Source organism: Hibiscus syriacus, unplaced genomic scaffold (assembly GCF_006381635.1).
Source record: "Hibiscus syriacus cultivar Baekdansim isolate YM2019G1 unplaced genomic scaffold, ASM638163v2 tig00117056_pilon, whole genome shotgun sequence".
In the NCBI taxonomy this organism is placed as follows: Eukaryota; Viridiplantae; Streptophyta; class Magnoliopsida; order Malvales; family Malvaceae; genus Hibiscus; species Hibiscus syriacus.
In genome coordinates, this window is record NW_024063539.1 from 3758935 (window position 1) to 3779534 (window position 20600).

A 20600-nucleotide genomic window follows, 5' to 3' on the forward strand; every position below is an offset into this window, starting at 1 on the left:
AAATTGTCCGATCAAAATAATGGATCTCATACATGTAGGCTACTAATAACTTTAAGGGTAAACTATCCCAAAATCATTAAATTATTTATCAATCTATTTTCATTATTGAATCAATTTTTTTTATCAATTAGGTCACTAAATTTTCAATTTTACTTCAATCAAACAACCATCACTTAATTGTTAACATAATTTTTGATATGGTAGTTAAACAAATTTATATAATAACGCATTTTGTCATCATTATTTACACATCCTATCAATTTAATCATATTCTTAGTTAAAAATATTTGGTTTATAGTTGGTTTATAGTTGAAAACATTTATATATATATATTAAAATGTATCTTATTGTATTGGAGTATGTAGCTTTACGAGTATATGTGTGAGGTTGTTGAATACTGTTGCAAGTTGTTAAAGTGTTAGTTAGGCATACGGTTAAGGTTGTTAGAGCTGTTGTTACAGTTGTAGCTAGATGGGTAGTTAGAAGGTTGTTAGGAGTGTGTGTATATAAACACTATCAATGTATCTGGAAAGAAATCAATAATATCTTACTTAGTTTCTTCATTTTCTAATATCTTAACATGGTATTTTTCACTGAAAGTTCTGGACGGTTTTGTTGTGCTTTCGCTGCTTGAAGGCTCGTCATGCTGAGTGATGATAGATCGTCCTCTTCAATGGAATCTGTTTCGAGGACTGCTAAGACATTTTTCTAATAAAAATGTTAACGTCATTCTTGTTGAAGCGAATTTTTTGTTGTGGAAGCAACTAGTGTTGCTCACGGTTCGTAGCCATAGATTAGAACGATTGCTCACAGGTTCGATGTCTGCTCCGTCGCCAACGGTGCTTGATGATTCCGGTGAAGTTGTATCAAATGATCTATATGAAGAGTTTGTGGCTCAGGATATTGCGCTCGCGTCCTGGTTACTTTCAACGATCAGTCTGCAACTTCTACCTCAATTTGTAGGAGCCGAGACGGCCTCCGCGGTTTGGAATATTGTGCTGCAGTTTTTCTCAAACAGGTCTACTACTGTTGTCATTAGCTTGCATTATAAGCTTCAATCTCTTAAGAAAGGTGATGAGCCAATGAGAGTGTATCTTACGCATGTTAAGGAGGTCTGTGATGCCTTGGCATCTTGCAGTAGTGTTGTGTCTTAGGCGGTGCATGTTGCTAGTATTCTAAAGGGGGTCGCGAGTATCAGTCGTTTATGGCTGTTATAACCACTATGCGGGAGTCGGTGTCTCTTGATGCTATCTACACTATGTTGTTGGATGTTGAGACTCAGTTAGCAGGGTTTTATAATCCGCTCGAATCGCTTCCCAGAGTGCTCATGTTCCTCAAGGGCAGATGTCGAGTAAATTTATAGATCAATCTGAGCACAATACTTCCTCTCGTCAGGTGTATTCTCGTGGACGGTCTACTGGTCGAGGACGAAGTAGATCTCGGTTGCAGTGCCAACTTTGTGGGAAGAACAAACATCTGGTTGATCGATGTTGATATCAGTTTGATGAGGATTTTTCGAAAGTTACAACAAATAGTAACTCTTATTCAAAGAATCAGTCTGGTACCGCTTATTATTCTGTCAGTAACTGTAAGGATAGTCGTGTGACTGTGGTACTGTTCAAAAGTTTGGATCTCAATCTTTTAAGCCACAATATGCTCGTGAGCATTGGGTTGTGGATTTGAGTACCACACACCATGTTACGTCTGATGGTATGAATCTCACTCAGATGGGTATTTTAATAATCCAGGTAAATTAATTGTTGGTGATGGTGTTGCGTTAGATGTTGAATATGTTGGTCGTTCTTCTTTATATTCATCATCTCGTGTTTTGCTATTGACCGATTTATTACATGTGCCAAGAATAACCAATAATCTACTCTCGGTGTCATTGCTAGGGATAATAACATTTTCTTTGAATTTCATGCAAGTGAGTGTTGTGTACGTGACAAAAAGTCTGTTGTGATTTTACTTCGATGAAGAGAAAATTATGGTTTATATTATTTTGTTGTTGATTCATTAGTTGGAGCTTGTTCTAGGGCAGAAGCTCATACAACACAACAGTCTAAATCTGTGTATGATTTGTGGCATCAGCGTTTGGGACATTCTTCACATGATAGCCTACTCACAATTTGTAAGGAACTAAAAGTAATTCTTCCTTCAAGTATTAATAAAACATGTGTTGCCTGCCATATGAGAAAAAACCATAAGTTACCATTTCATGCATCCAAAACTGTATATGATACTCCTTTTTCAGTTAGTGTTTACAGATCTTTGGGGACCCTCGCATGTTGTGTCTAATGGTTATAAGTATTATGTTACGTTTTTTGATGCTTGCATCAGGTACTCGTGGTTATACTTGTTAAAGGATAAGTCTCAAGCAGTAATTGCCTTTGCAATGTTTCAACAAATGGTTAAGGTGCAATTTGATTTGCCTATAAAAAGTGATTGGGGGAGGTGAATATCGCAGGTTGTCAAGCTATTTACTAAAAGTAATCATCAAACATCGTCTTACATATCCGCACACCTTCGAGCAAAATGGAGTGGTTGAAAGCAATCATCGTCATGTCATAGAGTTTGCTCTTGTCCTGCTTGCTCAAGCTTCGATTCCAATTAAGTTTTGGGCTTATGTTATGGTTACTGTAATACATTTGATCAATATGCTTCCTACACGGGTTTTACAAAGAGTTTCCCCATTTGAGAAGTTGTTTCATAGGAAGTCTGATTATGGATAACTGAGGGTGTTTGGTTGCCTTTGTTTTCCCCTTTTGAGGCCCTATTTGAAGCATAAATTAGATTTTTAATCCAAACCCTATACTTTTTAGGGTACAGTACGCAACACAAGGGGTTCTGATGTTTGGCTGCTGATGGTAGGGTTTATATAACCAGACATGTTGTTTTTGATGAAATGTAGTTTTCTTTTGCAAAAAAGCATGCTCAATTGTCTCTTAAATCTATTGTATGTAGTTCACCTGAGTCACTAGAAATTGTAACTGATGTGCGCAAGCTTCATGATGGAAGGTGTACTAGAGAGTCTGGTCGTGGTACAATGGCCAGTAGCAATGGTAGTCCTATTACTCTACCTGGTGATAGTTCTGGTCCCGGAATACCAGAGGCAGCAGATAGTACTTCAGGTGTTGAACAAGAAGTAACAACTGTAACTCCATGTGTTGAGCAAGGTGATAATGCTAGCTCTCAAAGTGCTGCTCCAGGGTTGCGTTTTTGTGATGCTTCTGCATATGTGTGGTGCGCCAATGAACAACCATCCAATGACGATTATGAGTTAATGTGGAAATTTTAAGCCAATGGTTTATACTAGCTCTCTTGCTGATGAAGTTCCAGTTGATGTTTATGAAACACTTGAGTCTTCTAGTTGGAAAACAATTGTTCAGGCCGAATTTGATGCGTTACAGCGGAATAATACCTGGTCACTTGTAAAGTTACCTAAAGGGTATGAGGTTGTTGGTTGTAGGTGGCTTTTTCGAGTAAAAAAATCCTGATGGTTCTGTTGAACGTCATAAAGCTCGCTTTGTTCCCGAGGGATTTTTACAAGTTCCCGGCTATGATTTTAAAGAAATATACAACCCTGTTGTCAAATTTACTATGTTAAATGAAGTTCTTTCTATTGATGTAATTGGCCCTTGAGGCAGGTTGATGTGAATAATGCTTTTTTGAATAGTGATATGACTGAGGATGTATTTATGCAGCAACTGTCTGGGTTTGAAGAGTATACTGCTGATGGTGGTATACTTGTATGTAAACTTAACAAGGCACCGTATGACCTTCGACAACTGCTAAGAAATTGGCGTGACAAGCTCAAAGGCAGTCTGATTTGGTTAGGATTCATTGAGTCTCGGGCTGATGTCTCTCTCTTTATAAAGAATGTTGGAAGTTGCTAAACATATATATTTGTTTATGTTGATGACATCATTATTACAAGTGACTCTCATCGTGATATTAATGGTGTTGTTCAGGCTTTGCATAAGGATTTATATTTGAAGGATCTATGAGAGTTATCCTATTTTTTGGGGTTTAAAGTTAAACACAGTAAATATTCCTTGGTGCTTTCTCAGCGAAAATATATAGTTGAGCTTTTGGAGAGGACAAATTTGTTGAATGATACGCCTTCAACCACTCTAATGATAGGTGCTCCAAAGTTGACTCAGGAAGCTGGTGAGCTTTTAACAGATACTCGAGAATATCGTAGCATTGTTGGTGCTCTTCTGTATATTTGTCATACAAGACTTGCTATTGCGTTTAGTGTCAATAAGGCATCTCAATATATGCATGCTCTGCGAGAGTCGCATTTGGCTGCAGTAAAGAGGATACTTCAGTATTTGGCTGGAACATTAAACTATGGTCTCACGTTCTCGTGTACTAGTACGTCGCTTGACGTTGTTACTTTTGCTGATGTTGATTGGGGAGGCATTCTCGATGATAGGAGATCTGTCTCTGGGCATATAGTATTTCTCAGTGCCTGTCCTATGGTTTGGTGCTCAAAGAAGAAGAAAACTGTCTCCAGATCTACAATTGAGGTTGAATACAGGAGTGTAACTGATGCTATTACAGAAGTTACATGGATAAGCTCATTACTATGTGAACAAGGGATTAAACGTCGTAATGCACCTGTTATTTGGTGTGATAATACAAGTATTGTTGCTTTAAGCACGAATCCAATCCATTATGCACAATCAAAACATGTGGATATAGATGTTCATTTTGTTCAGGAAAAAGTAGAAGCTAAATAACTTCAAGTAAATTATGTTCCAGCTAGCCATCAAGTGGCAGACGAGCTTACCAAATCACTGACAAAATGAGCTTTTGAGGTGTTCAGGGATCAACTATGTGTTTTGCCTTGTTAATGCAGAAGGAATAAGTCAAAGAAGTAGGGAGAATATTGGAGTATGTAGCTTTAAGAGTGTATCTGTGAACTTTACGAGTGTATGTGTGAGGTTGTTGAATACTGTTGCAAGTTGTTAGAGTGTTAGTTAGGCATACGATTAAGGTTGTTAGAGTTATTGTTGCAGTTGTAGCTAATTGGGTAGTTAGAAGGTTATTAGGAGTGTGTGTATATAAACATTGTCAATGTATCTGGAAAGAAAGCAATAATATCTTACTTAGTTTCTTCATTTTCTAATATCTTAACATATTGACAAAAAAGATAAAGAAAATAAGAATGGGATGCGATTCAAAGTTCAAACTAAGCAATTGTGGAGGAAAATGAGAGTACTTAACCACTAAACCAAATATTACATTTGGTTTATATATATATATATATATATATAGTTAATGTAATATATTTTTTAAAATAAAAATGGATTTATGAGGATTTAAACTTAAAACCTAAGTGTAATGACGTGTATTGACTAATTTAGATAACTGTATATATGACTTTATGACGTGTACTACATACATACTCAAGTCTACCTATTATGCTTCGTTAGATATGAATGTCACCAAATGCTTGACCATCATCTGATCTGATCTTTGGGGCAACCACCATTGGTGTTGGGGTGGGATTGAAATGAAGTATGTAAGCTTTTAACAGAAAATTTGTAACATATTTTTCTGACAAATAACTAATCCTTATGAACATTGTTGATTTTCTATTCCAAGAAAAATCAAAGTTTCCCAGGGTCTTTAAGTAGAAACTTTGTATTTATCTGTTATACTATGACATTCACTTCAGTCAAATGACTTATAGTGATAACAATATCACCTACATCTATCATTAATAATATTCTTGATGTGTCTATATTTCTGATTAAGAGTGGAGAGTTAGCCATTGAGGCACTAAACCCTAACTTTATTATATATATTTTTCTAATAGTACGAGTGATTACACTAAAATTTTTAATCAAAATTTTTGTTAATCATTGACTTAAAAGGAAAATAATACTTTGCAGACGCACGAATCGGCTTAAATTCAATACTTTTAAAAAATAACACCCTTTCTGTCACTAATTTTATTTTATAAAAAAGTCTTTAATGCGTAAAAAATAAAGCCCATGGAGGGCCTTTTTGGGATAACAGTTAACTCTTCTTTATCGAGATTTGTCTGTTCAAAACTAGAAGGTTGACACATGTATATTTATTTAGATAACTCTCTATTCACGAAGGCATTGTTTACTGTTTGATGGAACACTTATAAAAAAATTTGTAGCCAAAACAATTATCATTGTAGAGGATTGAACCATGGTTGATGTAATATTTTAAATAATAAATTATTCAAATTTGATGACTATAAATAAATATTTTAATAATTAAATTATTTAAGATTTATGTTCTGTTTATTTTGATTCGTCAAATTGGTCGATATCCCTTTTCTTGATTTTAAATGATAATCGAATGATTAAATTAAATGACATTGTATTAATTAGGAACAAAGTGAAATGAAAAATGTAGAGGGCATTAATTTGTAACTAGGCTGAATTAATTGTTAGTGAACTTTGTTGCGAGCTAAGGAGCCATTGATCTCCACCAATGTTTGGAGATTAAATCATAACCCTTTCTTTTTTATTAAATAGAAATTTATATTCCCCTGATATTAACATTCAGTATGGAAAATTGCTTCCTCATCTTCATGGTCTTCTCGTTTTCATCTTTCTCAGTACCCTTTGCCATTGTTGATCTATAAGCGAGAGTGGAAAAGAGTGGAATTGACAAAATTAGCTAAGTTTATTAAGGGAATATTCAAATTATTTGTGAGTTCCAAACACTCACAAGCTTATAATGAGTTTGGCGCGAGGAGATTATGAAAGCAATGTTTATATTATCTTCTTGGCAAGATGCATGATGGTGTCCATGAATTCTAAATCCATCATCTTTATTTCATGCATGGCTTTGGTCATTGAAACTGATCAATTGACTGTTGTGTCTATGTTATAAATGATTTTTTTTGTCATTGAAGTTAAAGACAAAGATGGAGCTTCATGAGAGAAATAGAAGATACTATCTGATACTATTTCGTAAGTTTGACTTAGACTAGTATAGTCATAATAAAATCATTTCGGTTTGTGCATGGATATGTTTAAATTTGCTAAAACGAAAGTGGATTCGTTTGAAGTATGTAAACTAATATGACTGCATGTTTGATGTTTATTTGGTTATTCGAGAAAGTCTAAAAAGATGAAATTATGTTATTATATTATTCAAAACATACAAATATGATATTTGATACTCTAAATAGTGCTTGATGTCAAATTTGTGCTTATGTTATATGTGATGTATTAATGTGCTAATTGAAGTCTTGAATTATGATAAATGCTAAGAGAAGTGTTCGGTTGTATTTATTAATAATCTGAACTATGTGTCGTATTACTTCCTTGACGTAGTGTCAAAATGGGAAAGGACCGAGTGACGTTATGTTCCTTGAATGAGTGTCAAGAAGGGAAAAGAATGTGTCGTAATGCTTCTCAAATTGTGTCGTTATGTTCCTTTTTTTTTTTTTATTATCAGTATGAGTTAATTATAAGGTAATATTTGTTTAGAATTTTTTTATTAAATTAACAATGAATGCATACACAATCTGTGGACGTAGTTATTCGAATCCAAAACCTTTAAAAAGAACAATATACTATTTTATTATTGAAATCATTTAATGAATTATGTAGTTATGTTCCAAATGTTTGGCACTAGGCAATCGAGCGGATATTAGGATTGGGTTTTATGTGAGCAAACGTGGGGATGGAAGCCCATTTGATGATCCTCAACATGTTTAGGCTCATGCTTTTGCACCACAAGATGGGCGTCTTCACTGTGATGCAGACGGAAATTGGAGCACTGGAACAGTAATGTCCCATGTGGACTTGAAATGAGTAAGTGTGCATGATATAGGACATAATCTGGGCCTCGGACATAACATGAAAATGCAACCATGTATAAGAAGTTTTACAGTACAACATCCTTAATATACAACTAAAAAATATGTTATATATTTTATTATTATTTAAATAATAAAATCGATAAAATATTATTTAAAATATTATTATTTTTACCTAAAACATTAATATTTTTAATATTTCTGGTAAAATGTCCAACAATAATAAAACCGGTAGCGCTTTACCGATTTTGTTAACAAAATCGGTAAAATGCCCAATAATAAAAAAACGGTAGAAATAATAATGTTTTCAATAATTTTTTTACCGATTTTATTATTTAAATAATAACAAAATTGATAATACTTTTTTTAAACTGTATATTAAAACTGCCGTACTTGATATTTTTCAGAGAAAATAACTTCAGTGACAAAAAATACCTTATAATATACGATTTTAACAAACTTTTTTTGGATTTGCCAAAATGACCAACTAAATCGCAATGCGATCGATAATTCGCAACGCGATCTCCGGTATCGCAAATCAGTTTCCAGATTCGCAACGCGAACTTCGACTATCGCATTGCGATTTACATATTCGCATTGCGATAGTCCAAGTTCGCGTTGCGATAGTCGAAGTTCGCGTTGCGATAGTCGAAGTTCGCGTTGCGATAGTCGAAGTTCGCGTTGCGATTTATTCCAAATTCGTTGCGATTTATTCCAAATTCGTTGCGATAGTCCAAGTTCGTTGCGATAGTCGAAGTTCGTGTTGCGATTTATTCCAAGTTCGTTGCGATAGTCCAAAATCGCAACGACGGTATTGCATTTGTTTCTTAAGAATTTTCTCTAAAAAGATAGTATTCGAGCGGACGTGTAGAAGACACGTATTACCACGACCACGGGACGGGACGGCAGCGGCGCGCGAGAGTCTCCCTTGTTCTCTATCACTCAACAAGGAAGTGGGAAAGCCAAGCCTTAAATATCATTCCCAATAGTGTTTCCAATACTATGTGGGATTGAGCATTACTAACACTTGTTCCCAATACTATGTGGGATTGAGCCTTAAATAGTGATATTATTTTTGAATGTTTTGCTTAAAATTGCAATAATCGCGATTGATTGTAGATTGACTTTTAATTATGACATATTTAATCGTATAATACTAATGCAATTGGTTGCTGATTCAGTTGTTTTAAGGTGCATGATTGTTAATTGTTTCCTGAATAATCACATTGTATTGGGAACAAGTGTTGGTAATGCTCAATCCCACATAGTATTGGAAACACTATTGGGAATGGTATTTAAGGCTTGGCTTTCCCACTTCCTTGTTGAGTGATAGAGAACAAGGAGGACGCTCGCGCGCCGCCGCCGTCCGTCTCGTCTCGTCTCGGGTCGTGGTCGTGGTAATACATGTCTTCGATACGTCCGCGCGAATATTATCTTTTTAGAGAAAATTCTTAAGAAACAAATGCAATACCGTCGTTGCGATTTTGGACTATTGCAACGAATTTGGAATAAATCGCAACGCGAACTTGGACTATCGCAACGCAAACTTGGACTATCGCAATGTGAATATGTAAATCGCAATGCGATAGTCGAAGTTCGCGTTGCGATAGTCGAATTTGGAAAATCGTAACGCGAACTTCGACTATCGCAATGCGAACTTGGACTATCGCAATAATAATATGTAAATCGCAATACGATAGTCGAAGTTCGCGTTGCGAATCTGGAAACTGATTTGCGATACCGGAGATCGCGTTGCAAATTATCGATCGCATTGTGATTTAATTTGTCATTTTGGTAAATCCAAAAAAATTTGATTAAAATCGTATATTATAAGGCATTTTTGGTCACTCACCACGTATCTATCACTTCTCTAGGAACTATCAAAAGGAATCTGGGCCAATACCACATTAATGCCTTATGACATCAAAAAGTAGCAGTTTCTCGGAGACATCAAAAAGTAATCCTACAGTTTCCAACATCAAGGGAATGTTAGAATTTAACTTTGTTTTTAATAAGGAATTGATTCATAAGAATTTATTTAATTAAACATGAGTTTTTAAGTTTATTTAACTAGGAATTAATTCATAATATGGAATTTATTTAATTTATTTAATCAAAATGTAGAAAACTATTAAATTTAGCTATATATATAAAATTGTATCAATACAATTTAATCTAAATATATTTTTTATTAATCACGAAACGAATATTTAGTTTGATTCAATGAGTAAGTATTGTGGCTACACTTAGATCTTAAGGTTATTTTTTCTTTGGTAACAAGGAAACCACTAGGCAACTAATGGGTTAACCATTAAACAGTCTATTCACTTTCAACATTAAGGCCATGTTTGGTTCAGGACATATTTAATTCCTGTTGGTAATCTTTTTTTTCCGGGTAAACATACTCATGTTTGGATGGACTACATTCCCAAGTGCAGGGAAATAATAATTACCAACAGTGGTTTTTTTTCTTACTTTCCCGTGAATGTTATACCCCCATCTCTCTTAGGTATTTGCGTATTCCCGGTTCTCTTATCTAAAGTACACTTCTCCTTCTTGGTTATGACCGAGCGTAGTTTAGAGGAAACACCCTGTCCCTTCTTCTCAGATTGTTTTCCTCTGTTTTCTCCAAGAGAAAAATGGTAATGGTTCTCTCTTATTTTTTTTAAGTTCATGTAGTTTTATCTATGCATTATACCTTACAATTGACTGATATTTTTTGTAGACTGGAGAACCTGTGAACCCCAAAGCATACCCACTAGCGGATGCTCAGTTGACAACGATGATTTTAGATCTTGTACAACAAGCTGCAAACTACAAGCATCTCAAAAAGGGAGTTAATGAATGTTAGTAAACAATACCCATTTCCATTTTTTTCGTTTATTATAATTATTGTTATCGTTTTCGATATGGGTTTTCTTTCTCCTGATCTTCTTCTTCATTTCTTTTTCTTCTTTAATTGGATTTGTTTGGGATTCAGCTACCAAGACCCTGAACAGAGGTATCTCAGAGTTCATTGTGATGGCTACGGATACTGAGCCCCTTGAGATTCTGCTCCACCTTCCTTTGCTTGCTGAAGATAAGGTAATTGTTCTATGGAATATGCATTTTTTTGTTTTTTTTTTGTATAGACTTTTTGATTGCTTAATTTTTGTTTAATATGTGGGTTTACACTAGGAAAAGTTATTGCTAAGTGGTATTTTAGTTGTTTTAAAATTTATGTGGATGCAAAGTTAGGCAAGTTGAAATTGCTTGATTGAATGGGATAGAATATAAGTTTATGCTTTGCCTGCACTATTTGAATTGTGTACCTCATATAATAATGTGGGAAAACTACCATATCAAGCTACAAACTTGCTTCTAGTTGCCAAACTCAACTGTAATTTACAAGTTGGGTGACTATATGAAGACATATGATCTTCAGCAGTTTTGGAGTTTTCTCATCTTTTGTTTAGTACTTATGAGTGATGTATGTATTTGTTGTTGATGTGCTTATGGTTGTTGTATGTGTTGTTTTGTGCCCCAACTTTAACATTTTAATTAGTCGTATCACTGTTGTAATATTTAGCTTTGGGTTTAGGGTTTAACTAATTATCTTCTGGGGTTTCTGATTTTATTGCTTCAAATCAATGGTGTACTCACTAGCTGTGAATTTGAAGCATCTTTGACTTAAGGTTATACACTTTGTTTAATGTAAATTGTTTCCCACTCTTGAACTTGGAAGCATTCCTATAACACATCATCTTGACTTCTCAATTTAAAGTAGTTCATCATAGAAGCAAAATCTTAGCAACACCACCTTGATTCATTACCTAGATTTTGAGCACAATAGTTTATTTTGTATTTGATTTTTTGCAGAATGTCCCCTATGTATTTGTTCCTTCTAAACAAGTACTTGGACGAGCATGTGGGGTCACAAGACCTGTAATTTCCTGTTCTGTCACAACAAACGAAGGAAGCCAATTGATATCCCAAATACAACAACTCAAGGTACTTTTGTTACCTTGTAAAATTAATGATATTTGGCACCCTTTTTGGTTGAATTTGCTTCTGCATATGCATCTTCTGTTTTTCCATTTGTGAAATGTAGGATGCTATTGAGAAGCTCTTGATCTAGAATCTTATGAAAACTCATTTTTGGTGTGATGGGCCTCTCGGATTGTGGTGGTCGGTCCTTTAGAGGCTTTAACTGATGAAGTTTTGCCACAATTGAACAACTCTTTCATAATTTGACCTTAAATGCGATTGTTATGTCGTTTATGTTTTCCTATGAATTGAGAAAACAAAGGATAATCTTGAATCGATATTTACGGTAGCTTAGTATGAATGATGATATTGCTTAAATGTAGCCTGTTCAATATGCATTTGAATTTCTGTTATAGCTTATATACACACACAAGCAATTGCATTACAATGGGATTGAAATGGATTATTGTGGAAATTGTTATAGTTTGTTATTTGACGACAAATATTTTGTTCCTTTGTAGGGCACAACTCACAAAAGCATACCAGACTTCGAATGTTCTCTTTGAGGTTTTAAAGGCTGTCAATTTGACATAATCTATTGAGGTTTTATAGGTGATGTTTGTAAATCGAAAGAATCCAACAATGAAAAATTAATCATTGATATGAAAAATTAGAAGCACTGAATTTATGATATTTGTTTTTGTAAGCTATTGAAAATTGAATGTTCAAGTATAATTTGTATTTGATCTCTTATAAGTGATATATTTATAGATATCTTTTCTTTGATTAAAAGTTCAAAGGGAAAAAATTACGGTTAAAAGGAACATTTAAGATTAATGTAGTTGACTGTAAAAAATTTCCTCGAGTGAAGTTAACTTAATACATCATGTATACTATAATTTTTTCTTCACTTTTCATATTAAATCATTCCTCAAGTCATATTAAATCACTTTTCATACTAGAATGTAAATTTAGTCGATTGAAAAATACAAGAAACCTCCCAGTGAATGCGTCACTTATAAACCGAAGCTAGTTTCCACAGTATAAACATTTAGTTAAATGTTGATGTAAAATTTTAATATATTTTTACATAAATTATATAAAATTAAATATTAATTAAAATAAAAATAATACATGATATATTTAAATACTCAAGTAATATATTATCAACAGATATAATTTTTATATAAATAATTTTTATTTAAATACTCAAGTAATATATTATCAACATATATAATTTTTATATAAATAATTTTTATTTAAATATTTAGAATTTCACTTGTTAAAAAATATAGACCAAGGATAATTTAGTAAAATATACATTTCAGTAATCTTTTATTCCTTCAACCAAACACTGTAATCTTATATTCCTGCCAAACCAACCAAACACAGTAATGTAACATTCTCAGTAATCCTATTCCCTGGTAATCTTTTATTCCCACTGGTAATTTTACATTCCGTAAACCAAACGCACCCTAAGGATGCTCAAAACATCAGACGGGAGTTCCTGAAAAATCGAGAGACCTAGCCGACCATCTTTTCCCAAATGAGCAAGTACATCAGTAAGAACGTTGGCTTTACGGTAAATGTGGATGACCATGACTCTCCTTTGCTGGTCTAAGCACTTTCGGATTCATCTGATAAGGGCATCATCATTCACACAGTCGGTGGAATTGAGACATCTTACCATATTGCCATTATCGATCTCCACCACAACGTTGCGGAAACCATGATTCCAGAAAATGGAAAAGTCATCAAGCACCGCCCAAATCACCTCGCTATTTTATTTTATAAAATATCTAGTATGAACTACAATTTGACATATATATAAATGTTGTCACTCATAAATCTAATATTGAATTTGGTTCAATAGTTGGATGCTCTCATGCTCCCTCGCATGTTCTAGGTTTGAATCTCTCTCTCATTTTTATTTTCTTGATTTTTCATCAATGAGATGTAATTTAATGGTTAGACGTGACTCTATAATCTACGGACAATCTAGGTTTGAGTCTCCTCTTTCTCATTTTTGTTTTATTTATTTCCTCCAGTGACGGAACTTGATATGATCTCGATTATGAGTTTCGAGTCATATATATGATTGCCCGATCGTGATTCTAATAAGAGATTAAATTTCTTGCTTTGAACCTGAAAATCATGATTTGTAAAATGTTAATGAAAAATAGAGATGTAATGAAAATGAAGGATTGATATGGAAATGATTTTTAGGATTTGGTTAAGTACGGAAGATGATGGAAGCTATAGTTTGGATGGAATGAAAGTATGGCGAAGGTATGAGTTGGTAATGGCGTGGAATGTGTAAGATGGATCGAAAAGAAAACAGATTATGACCCTATAACTATATGGAGTTAGGAACCAACAATATAAAGAGATAGAATCGAAGTGGAAGTAGGTGAAACGTGACCCACTAGCTATAGATGAGCTAGGAACCAACGTTATAACAAAAGGAAATGGATGAAGACTACAAGACTATCTTGAAGCCGATAAAGTTCTACAAGAGAACAAGAATAAAAGCAACCTTTCAAAGATGTATTATATATTCAAAAGTGTGTATACAAATGATCCCAAATGTGCCTATTTATAGTATTTCTAAGCATCATATGAAAAAAACTCAAAAGATGAAAACCTTCTCATCAATTTAACAATAAAAGGCACTTGAATGCTTTGTCTTCTTATCTTCAAGGTTGGGTGAATATTCTAGATCATTTTGGGGATGAATCTAGACAATTTGAAGTTGAATTTGGCCATAATTTCGTCCAAGGGGTGGAAGACTCTTGCTATTTCATGCTAAAAATTGTCTTAATAAGTGAATAAAATCAGCCTCCATTGTTTGTTACCTTGTAGAATATGATCAACCTTCAAAAAGATGATAAAGACCTTGAATGTTATGTTTTGAATGTTGGTCATTGCATACCCCCTTGCTTGAACGTGAATGGCCTTCAATGGGTTATAACATCAACCTTGAATGACTTGAATTTGTGAATTAAGATGGCCATCAATTGCTTATCTCTTGGTAGAAGATGAAAGGACTTCCTTGGCTCAAACTCATCCAAATCATCCTTATATAAATTCCCGTAATGAAAACTCCAGCCTGCACTGTCTTCAGTAAATCAATCATATCTTAAGCTCCCGATATCGGATTGAGGTGATTAAAAAGGAGTTGGAAAGCTAAAAGAAAGAGGAATACTGTCCAATTGATTTTTGGACCCAAAAAAAGTCTGTATCGCATCCAGAATTATAAGACATTCTAACTTATATTCTTGCATCTGTTGAAACCTTTCAACTTCTCTCATGCACCTAGACAAAAAGGTGAACTTTATTCAATCTTTAATTGAAAACATGCATGAGACAATTAAGAGTTAGTTTAATATATGAACTAGTTTGATGAATGAACTAGTTTAATTAATGAACTAACTTTATTTAATGAACTAGATGCATGAATGAAGTAGCTTACTAAATGATCTAAATATGTATAAATGAACTACTTCCCTAAATGAACTAGATACTTTAAATGCAATGCATGATTAAATGAACAACACACTTATTAAATGCAATGAATGTCATGCAACTAATAAAACCCATGTAAATTCATGCAATGAATGATATCATATGATAAGCATATCCCAAAAGGTAAATACAAACATATGATAAAATATAGTGCATAAATGAACAAGTATAGGATTAAGTAAGGTAGAACTCCCTTTGAATCAACCTTGGTGAACTTCAATGATTTAATCAGATCAAGACGGAAGTTGGAGCTGATTGGGATCACATCAGAACTCAACATTATTTCTTGGGGGCATTTTAGAAAATATATATATTAGTTAAAATATTTTATTACCTTCAACTTAAATGAAGTTAAAAATTGAATATTTAATATCTTGATTGAAGTTCTCAACTTAAACAAGATGAACAATCAAATAGAAAAAAGATAAAAAAATGTATCTTAAAATAAAAAATAATAAAGGAGAATATATTTTCATTCATTTAAAAATAATAATAATACAAGAAAATGAATGTTAACTAAATTTTGAAGTAGTATACACATTTTTTTGGATAACTAAATTTAATAACATATTATATACACTTTTAAAGGGATCAACTTAAGAATTTAATATATATAAATATATACCAATAATAAGTTGGTCTAATGAGATGATACACTAGATCCCTTAGCAAGGTAAGGGTTTTGAATTCTGACATTTGCGAATGGAGCAAATTGGGTTGGGAGAGTGCTCTCACTTCTGCAGTACTTTGATCCAGATTAATCGATTAATAAATTAGATACCAATGATTATACCAAAAATATATATTAATAAGTTAGAGTGATTAAATTAGGAGTAATTTTAAAGTTAAGTCATTAAATTAAAAAAAAAACTTTAGTGACCAAAATAGGAGTGAGAAGTTAATTGAGTGATGAATGATGCAATTTACCCATTCACCCATTAAGGTTTTTGAGGTACTAAATCGCAACAAAAACTAAATATTATGTATGATTTTGAAAAAAATAAAAGTTTAAGTATTAAAATAGAATAAAACTAATAATTTAGATACTAAGCGCATAATTTACCCTAAAAATTGGAGGGCCAGACCCCTCTAGTTGTTTAATAGTTTCGTTTTTCTCCAATAATGACACATCATCACATGATTGGATGGTTAAAAATTTTATATTATTTTAAATTAAATTTATGATAAAATTAATAAAATATTTAAATAATGATGATTAAATATATTATTATTTTAATTAATATCAAATTAAATAAAGTATTTAAATAATAAAAATCAAATATATTATTATATAAAATTATTTAACTTCCACGTCAACAAATAATTTCAGAGTTAACTGTGATAACTTGACTGGAATCAAATAAAAAATAATTTAAGAGTTAACCGTGGATAACTTGACTAGAATCAAATGAAAATTTTGATAATCTAATTAATAAATAACTAAGTCATTGATAAAAAAATGTAAAAAAAAAGTGGGGTTTATACTCTAATATATATATATATATTTTTATTAATCTAAAATAAATATAAATTATTATTTATTTAAAAATATTTTTCATTATACCTCTCACATTCAAATATTTGAATGTTGAAGAAAGAATTCCATGTGAAGTGTGAGACACAACTTTGACGCGGCTTCCAGTTACCGGGAAAATAAGTGAAGCTCTTTTTCGTTGGTCCCACAAGTGGCTTAGCTGATTTATTTTGCATTAAAAGCTGTTAAATGTCAACTCACCACCGAATCACGACCTTTTGACCTTCTGCTTTTCCCTTTTATCATCATTTCCACACGGTCTTCGAAACCGGTATATCCCGTTGCCGAGGGACTTGTACTTTTCTCCCAAAGCGTGTTGGTTAACGTGCTGACAATTCTTAAATACGTGGAACCATTTTATTGGATGGTAGTTTGACGGGAATGTATGAAAGGAGAAATGTCAGTGACCCGATGCCCAAATCCATTGGCTTTGCTTTTATGAGTTTTCATTATCAATCATCAATCGTCTTCGTCCAAGAATTGTTCTATAAAATCAAAATTGTGGATTTCATCTTTGGATGAACAAAAATGGCGGTGGAGTTGATGATGGGATATGGTGATGAGAATAGTTTTGCAGAAACTGCTTTGAATGAAGCTGCAACTGCTGGGATCCAAGGCGTTGAGGAATTGATAAAATTGATGTCTAAAGCTCAACATCTTTACAATCAAAATGATTCTTTTAAAATATCTTCTTCTTCTTCTTCTTCTTCTTCAGATTCAGAGTCAAGTATCGTGATCCAAGCTGTTACAGATAAGACTGTAAATTCTTTCAAGAAAGTTATTTCTTTGCTCGGTCATCCCAGAACAGGCCATGCTCGGTTCAGACGTGCGCCGCTTTCTCCTCTCCGACGAGAGATATTTGATTCCCAGCAGCCTCCGCAGAAGATTGAAGTGTTAAAGACTTGTTCTGTTGAAGAAACTAAAGTTAAAGTGTCTGCCTTTAATCCATTTTGTCTGACACGACAAGTTCATAGGTTGCCTCCTTTGCCTCATAATCACCACCAGAGTAAAAGCAGCCATGTTTCGGAGAGAAATGAAGGTCCTAGTACGATTAATTTCTCATCAATGACGGGGGATAGTGATAGCATGCAGCCATCTTTCTCTTCCCATGTCCCTTCATCTGGTAAACCTCCGTTGTCTTCGAAAAGGAAGTGCAATTCATTGGATGCTGCTGCTCTCAAGTGTGGATCGTCATCTGGTCCTTGCCATTGCTCCAAGAAAAGGTTGGTTTTTCTTCTTTTGATCTAATTTGGATGGTTTTATTTAATCGATCGGATCATAAAGTTTCAAACTTTTGATTGAATTTATTTGTTACGTAGGAAGTTTAGAGTGAAGAAAGTGATTAGAGTTCCGGCAATCAGCAATAAGACATCGGATATTCCTCCTGATGATTATTCCTGGAGAAAATATGGCCAGAAACCAATCAAGGGTTCTCCTCATCCAAGGTGAGTTATTAGCTCATTTGTTAGGTGTTGGTGAGTCAACTTAACTCAGTCCCTGAGTTCCCTTCTTTGTTCAAATTTGCAGGGGGTATTACAAGTGTAGCGGCGTCCGAGGCTGTCCTGCCAGGAAACACGTCGAGCGAGCATTAGACGATCCGAGGATGTTGATTGTGACATACGAAGGAGATCACAACCATAGACAAAACATCGGTGATGTTCCAGCAACTATGATTCTGGAGTCATCTTAGTACCTCATCACTAGGGATTTGAATTAGGGTTACGATCGTATTTTCGATTACATTCCGTTTACTAGGATTATAAATCTAATAACAACTTTGAATGGCATTGTTACTGTTATACAACTGTTGTTATTCCTATAACAAACTGCTATTTGAATCCTTGTACATCACCCATATCCGACGGTCTGTAAAGAAGGTTGATTAGTGGACGCTAGAAGACAATATAGGATTCATTGTTTTTTGGTTTTGCAAGAAGACTTTGTTCACACAAAAAAACCATAAAAAAAAGGAGGCATAGAGTTGGAGATTGTGGATTTGGTGAGATTTGAATCATGCAAGTGTTGATTTTTTTATATGTTTCTATACTAAATTTACCATTCATACATAAGAATGTGGTGGATTTTGTTGAGGATGCTGTCACATTAATTTGTTCCTGTATCTCCACTAAAGCTCTGAATGATGGTCCATTACTACGCACATTTATAATTTAAAGGCATGTAAATGGGTGTTGCAGTTGATGAAGAAACGAGTTTATTTATTTTTATTGTTTTAAACAAAGGATGTGTCTATTATATGAAGGTTGACCTTGCTGAATTTAAATAGTGTTGAGGTGAAGTATGACACAAAGAACAAAGAAAGCTAATGTGTGGTTGGTTTTTTGTTAGCTTGTGATTGTTTTCATCTGCGAACGTTGTGGACTGACGTTGATTTTTTGTGAATTTTTAAAGAGAAATGTTGGGGGGATTCAGTTCATATGATGGTTTTAGAAGAAAAAAGAAACTATTTGTAGGAATATATATTTATATTATAAATTTTATTTTTATCATGATCTAATATTAATCTTCTGTTTTAAGACATACTCTATATTTATAAAAAAAAAATTGATCACCAAAAATTCTTATTCTATAAAAAAATGTTATTTGAGTAAATTTAATTATCAAGTCAGCTTCCATCGTTGAAATTGCATCAAAATCCAACTTAATTACTAATTAGAATTTGAGTTAGTACATCACACAAATAAACATTATTATTGATAGAAAAGTTAAACACTTTAAAAATAACATAATAATAGAACATCAAACATGTCGATTACTGTGTTTTCATAAGTCAAGTACCACATGTCTAGGATAATTACATGCAGCTATCAGGATGAGAAAACATTTCTTTGATTTTAAAGGAGCGGATCATAAAAATAACCAAATATTTATCAATTGAATAATCTAACTCTAAATAAAAATTATAAAAGCAAGACTAAAATAGGCTACAAGAGTAAAAGAAATATACCATTTTTATAAGAAAATGAAAAGGATTATTACATAAACAAAAGAATAATATATTTTATAAAATTAATTTTATACTTAGTTATGCTGATCGAATAAAATAGCAACGTAACAACTAAGACTCTTTTTTTCTTTTAAGAATGATTGAATTTCTTTTCCTTTTTTTATCTTCTTTAAATAACAAATTGACGTAGCTGAGGCTTTCGTAATACGGAACATCGTATGAAAATATTAAAAAAATAGAAGGAGAAAGAAAAGAGCGATGGATAGGCAATAGAGTGGAGCTCCAGTACCCAAATTGCATAGGTGTTTCAGTGACACATCATTCACCCTTCCCACATGTTATTCTGGATGTGGCTTTGGTTTTATGCTTTGCAAAAGTTATCCAACGATGATGAAGAAAAGGATCTCCTCATGTAAACCAAAGTTTCGAATTCTGTGATCAACGATAGTTGGTAAAATTTTACAATTTCCTTTCGGATTTTGGGTATTGGGATCCAATGTTTGAAGAGTACAAGATTTAAATGATTGAAACCCAAGGGAAAATAATTTAGTTTGTCATCGTAGTTATCCAACAAACAAAGATAAGGTGAAAGTTTCTTATGCATCTCTTTCTCTATTTTTTTTTTATTTTCTCAAATATTCTTCATAGAGAAAAAGTAAAACAAAATCCAAAAGCACTAAATTTATTTGTTATTTAGTTGTGGAATAAAGGAGTTTGACAGGAGTGGATCCCATCATCTCTTCATTTCAAATTCGTTGAGTGCGATGACCCTTTTTTGATCAGAAATGGCT

General features: G+C 33.3%; 1 protein-coding gene and 1 pseudogene across 2 annotated transcripts; both read left to right on the top strand.

Moving 5' to 3' along the window:
• Window positions 1-10409: 10409 nt before the first annotated feature.
• On the top strand, window positions 10410-12019 carry LOC120198163 (annotated as a pseudogene).
• Window positions 12020-17299: 5280 nt separating this feature from the next.
• LOC120197929 (probable WRKY transcription factor 7) lies at window positions 17300-18643 on the top strand. Of its 2 annotated transcripts, XM_039199328.1 has the most exons (4): window positions 17302-17878; window positions 17918-18067; window positions 18164-18289; window positions 18372-18643. In XM_039199328.1, exons 1-4 carry the CDS (start codon window positions 17373-17375, stop codon window positions 18532-18534), a joined length of 945 nt encoding a protein of 314 aa, XP_039055259.1. In that variant the 5' UTR covers window positions 17302-17372; the 3' UTR covers window positions 18535-18643. The 2 variants fall into 2 exon arrangements, with proteins under 2 accessions (XP_039055258.1, XP_039055259.1); XM_039199327.1 differs by having other exon boundaries at window positions 17300-18067.
• The last annotated feature ends 1957 nt before the right edge of the window (window positions 18644-20600 follow it).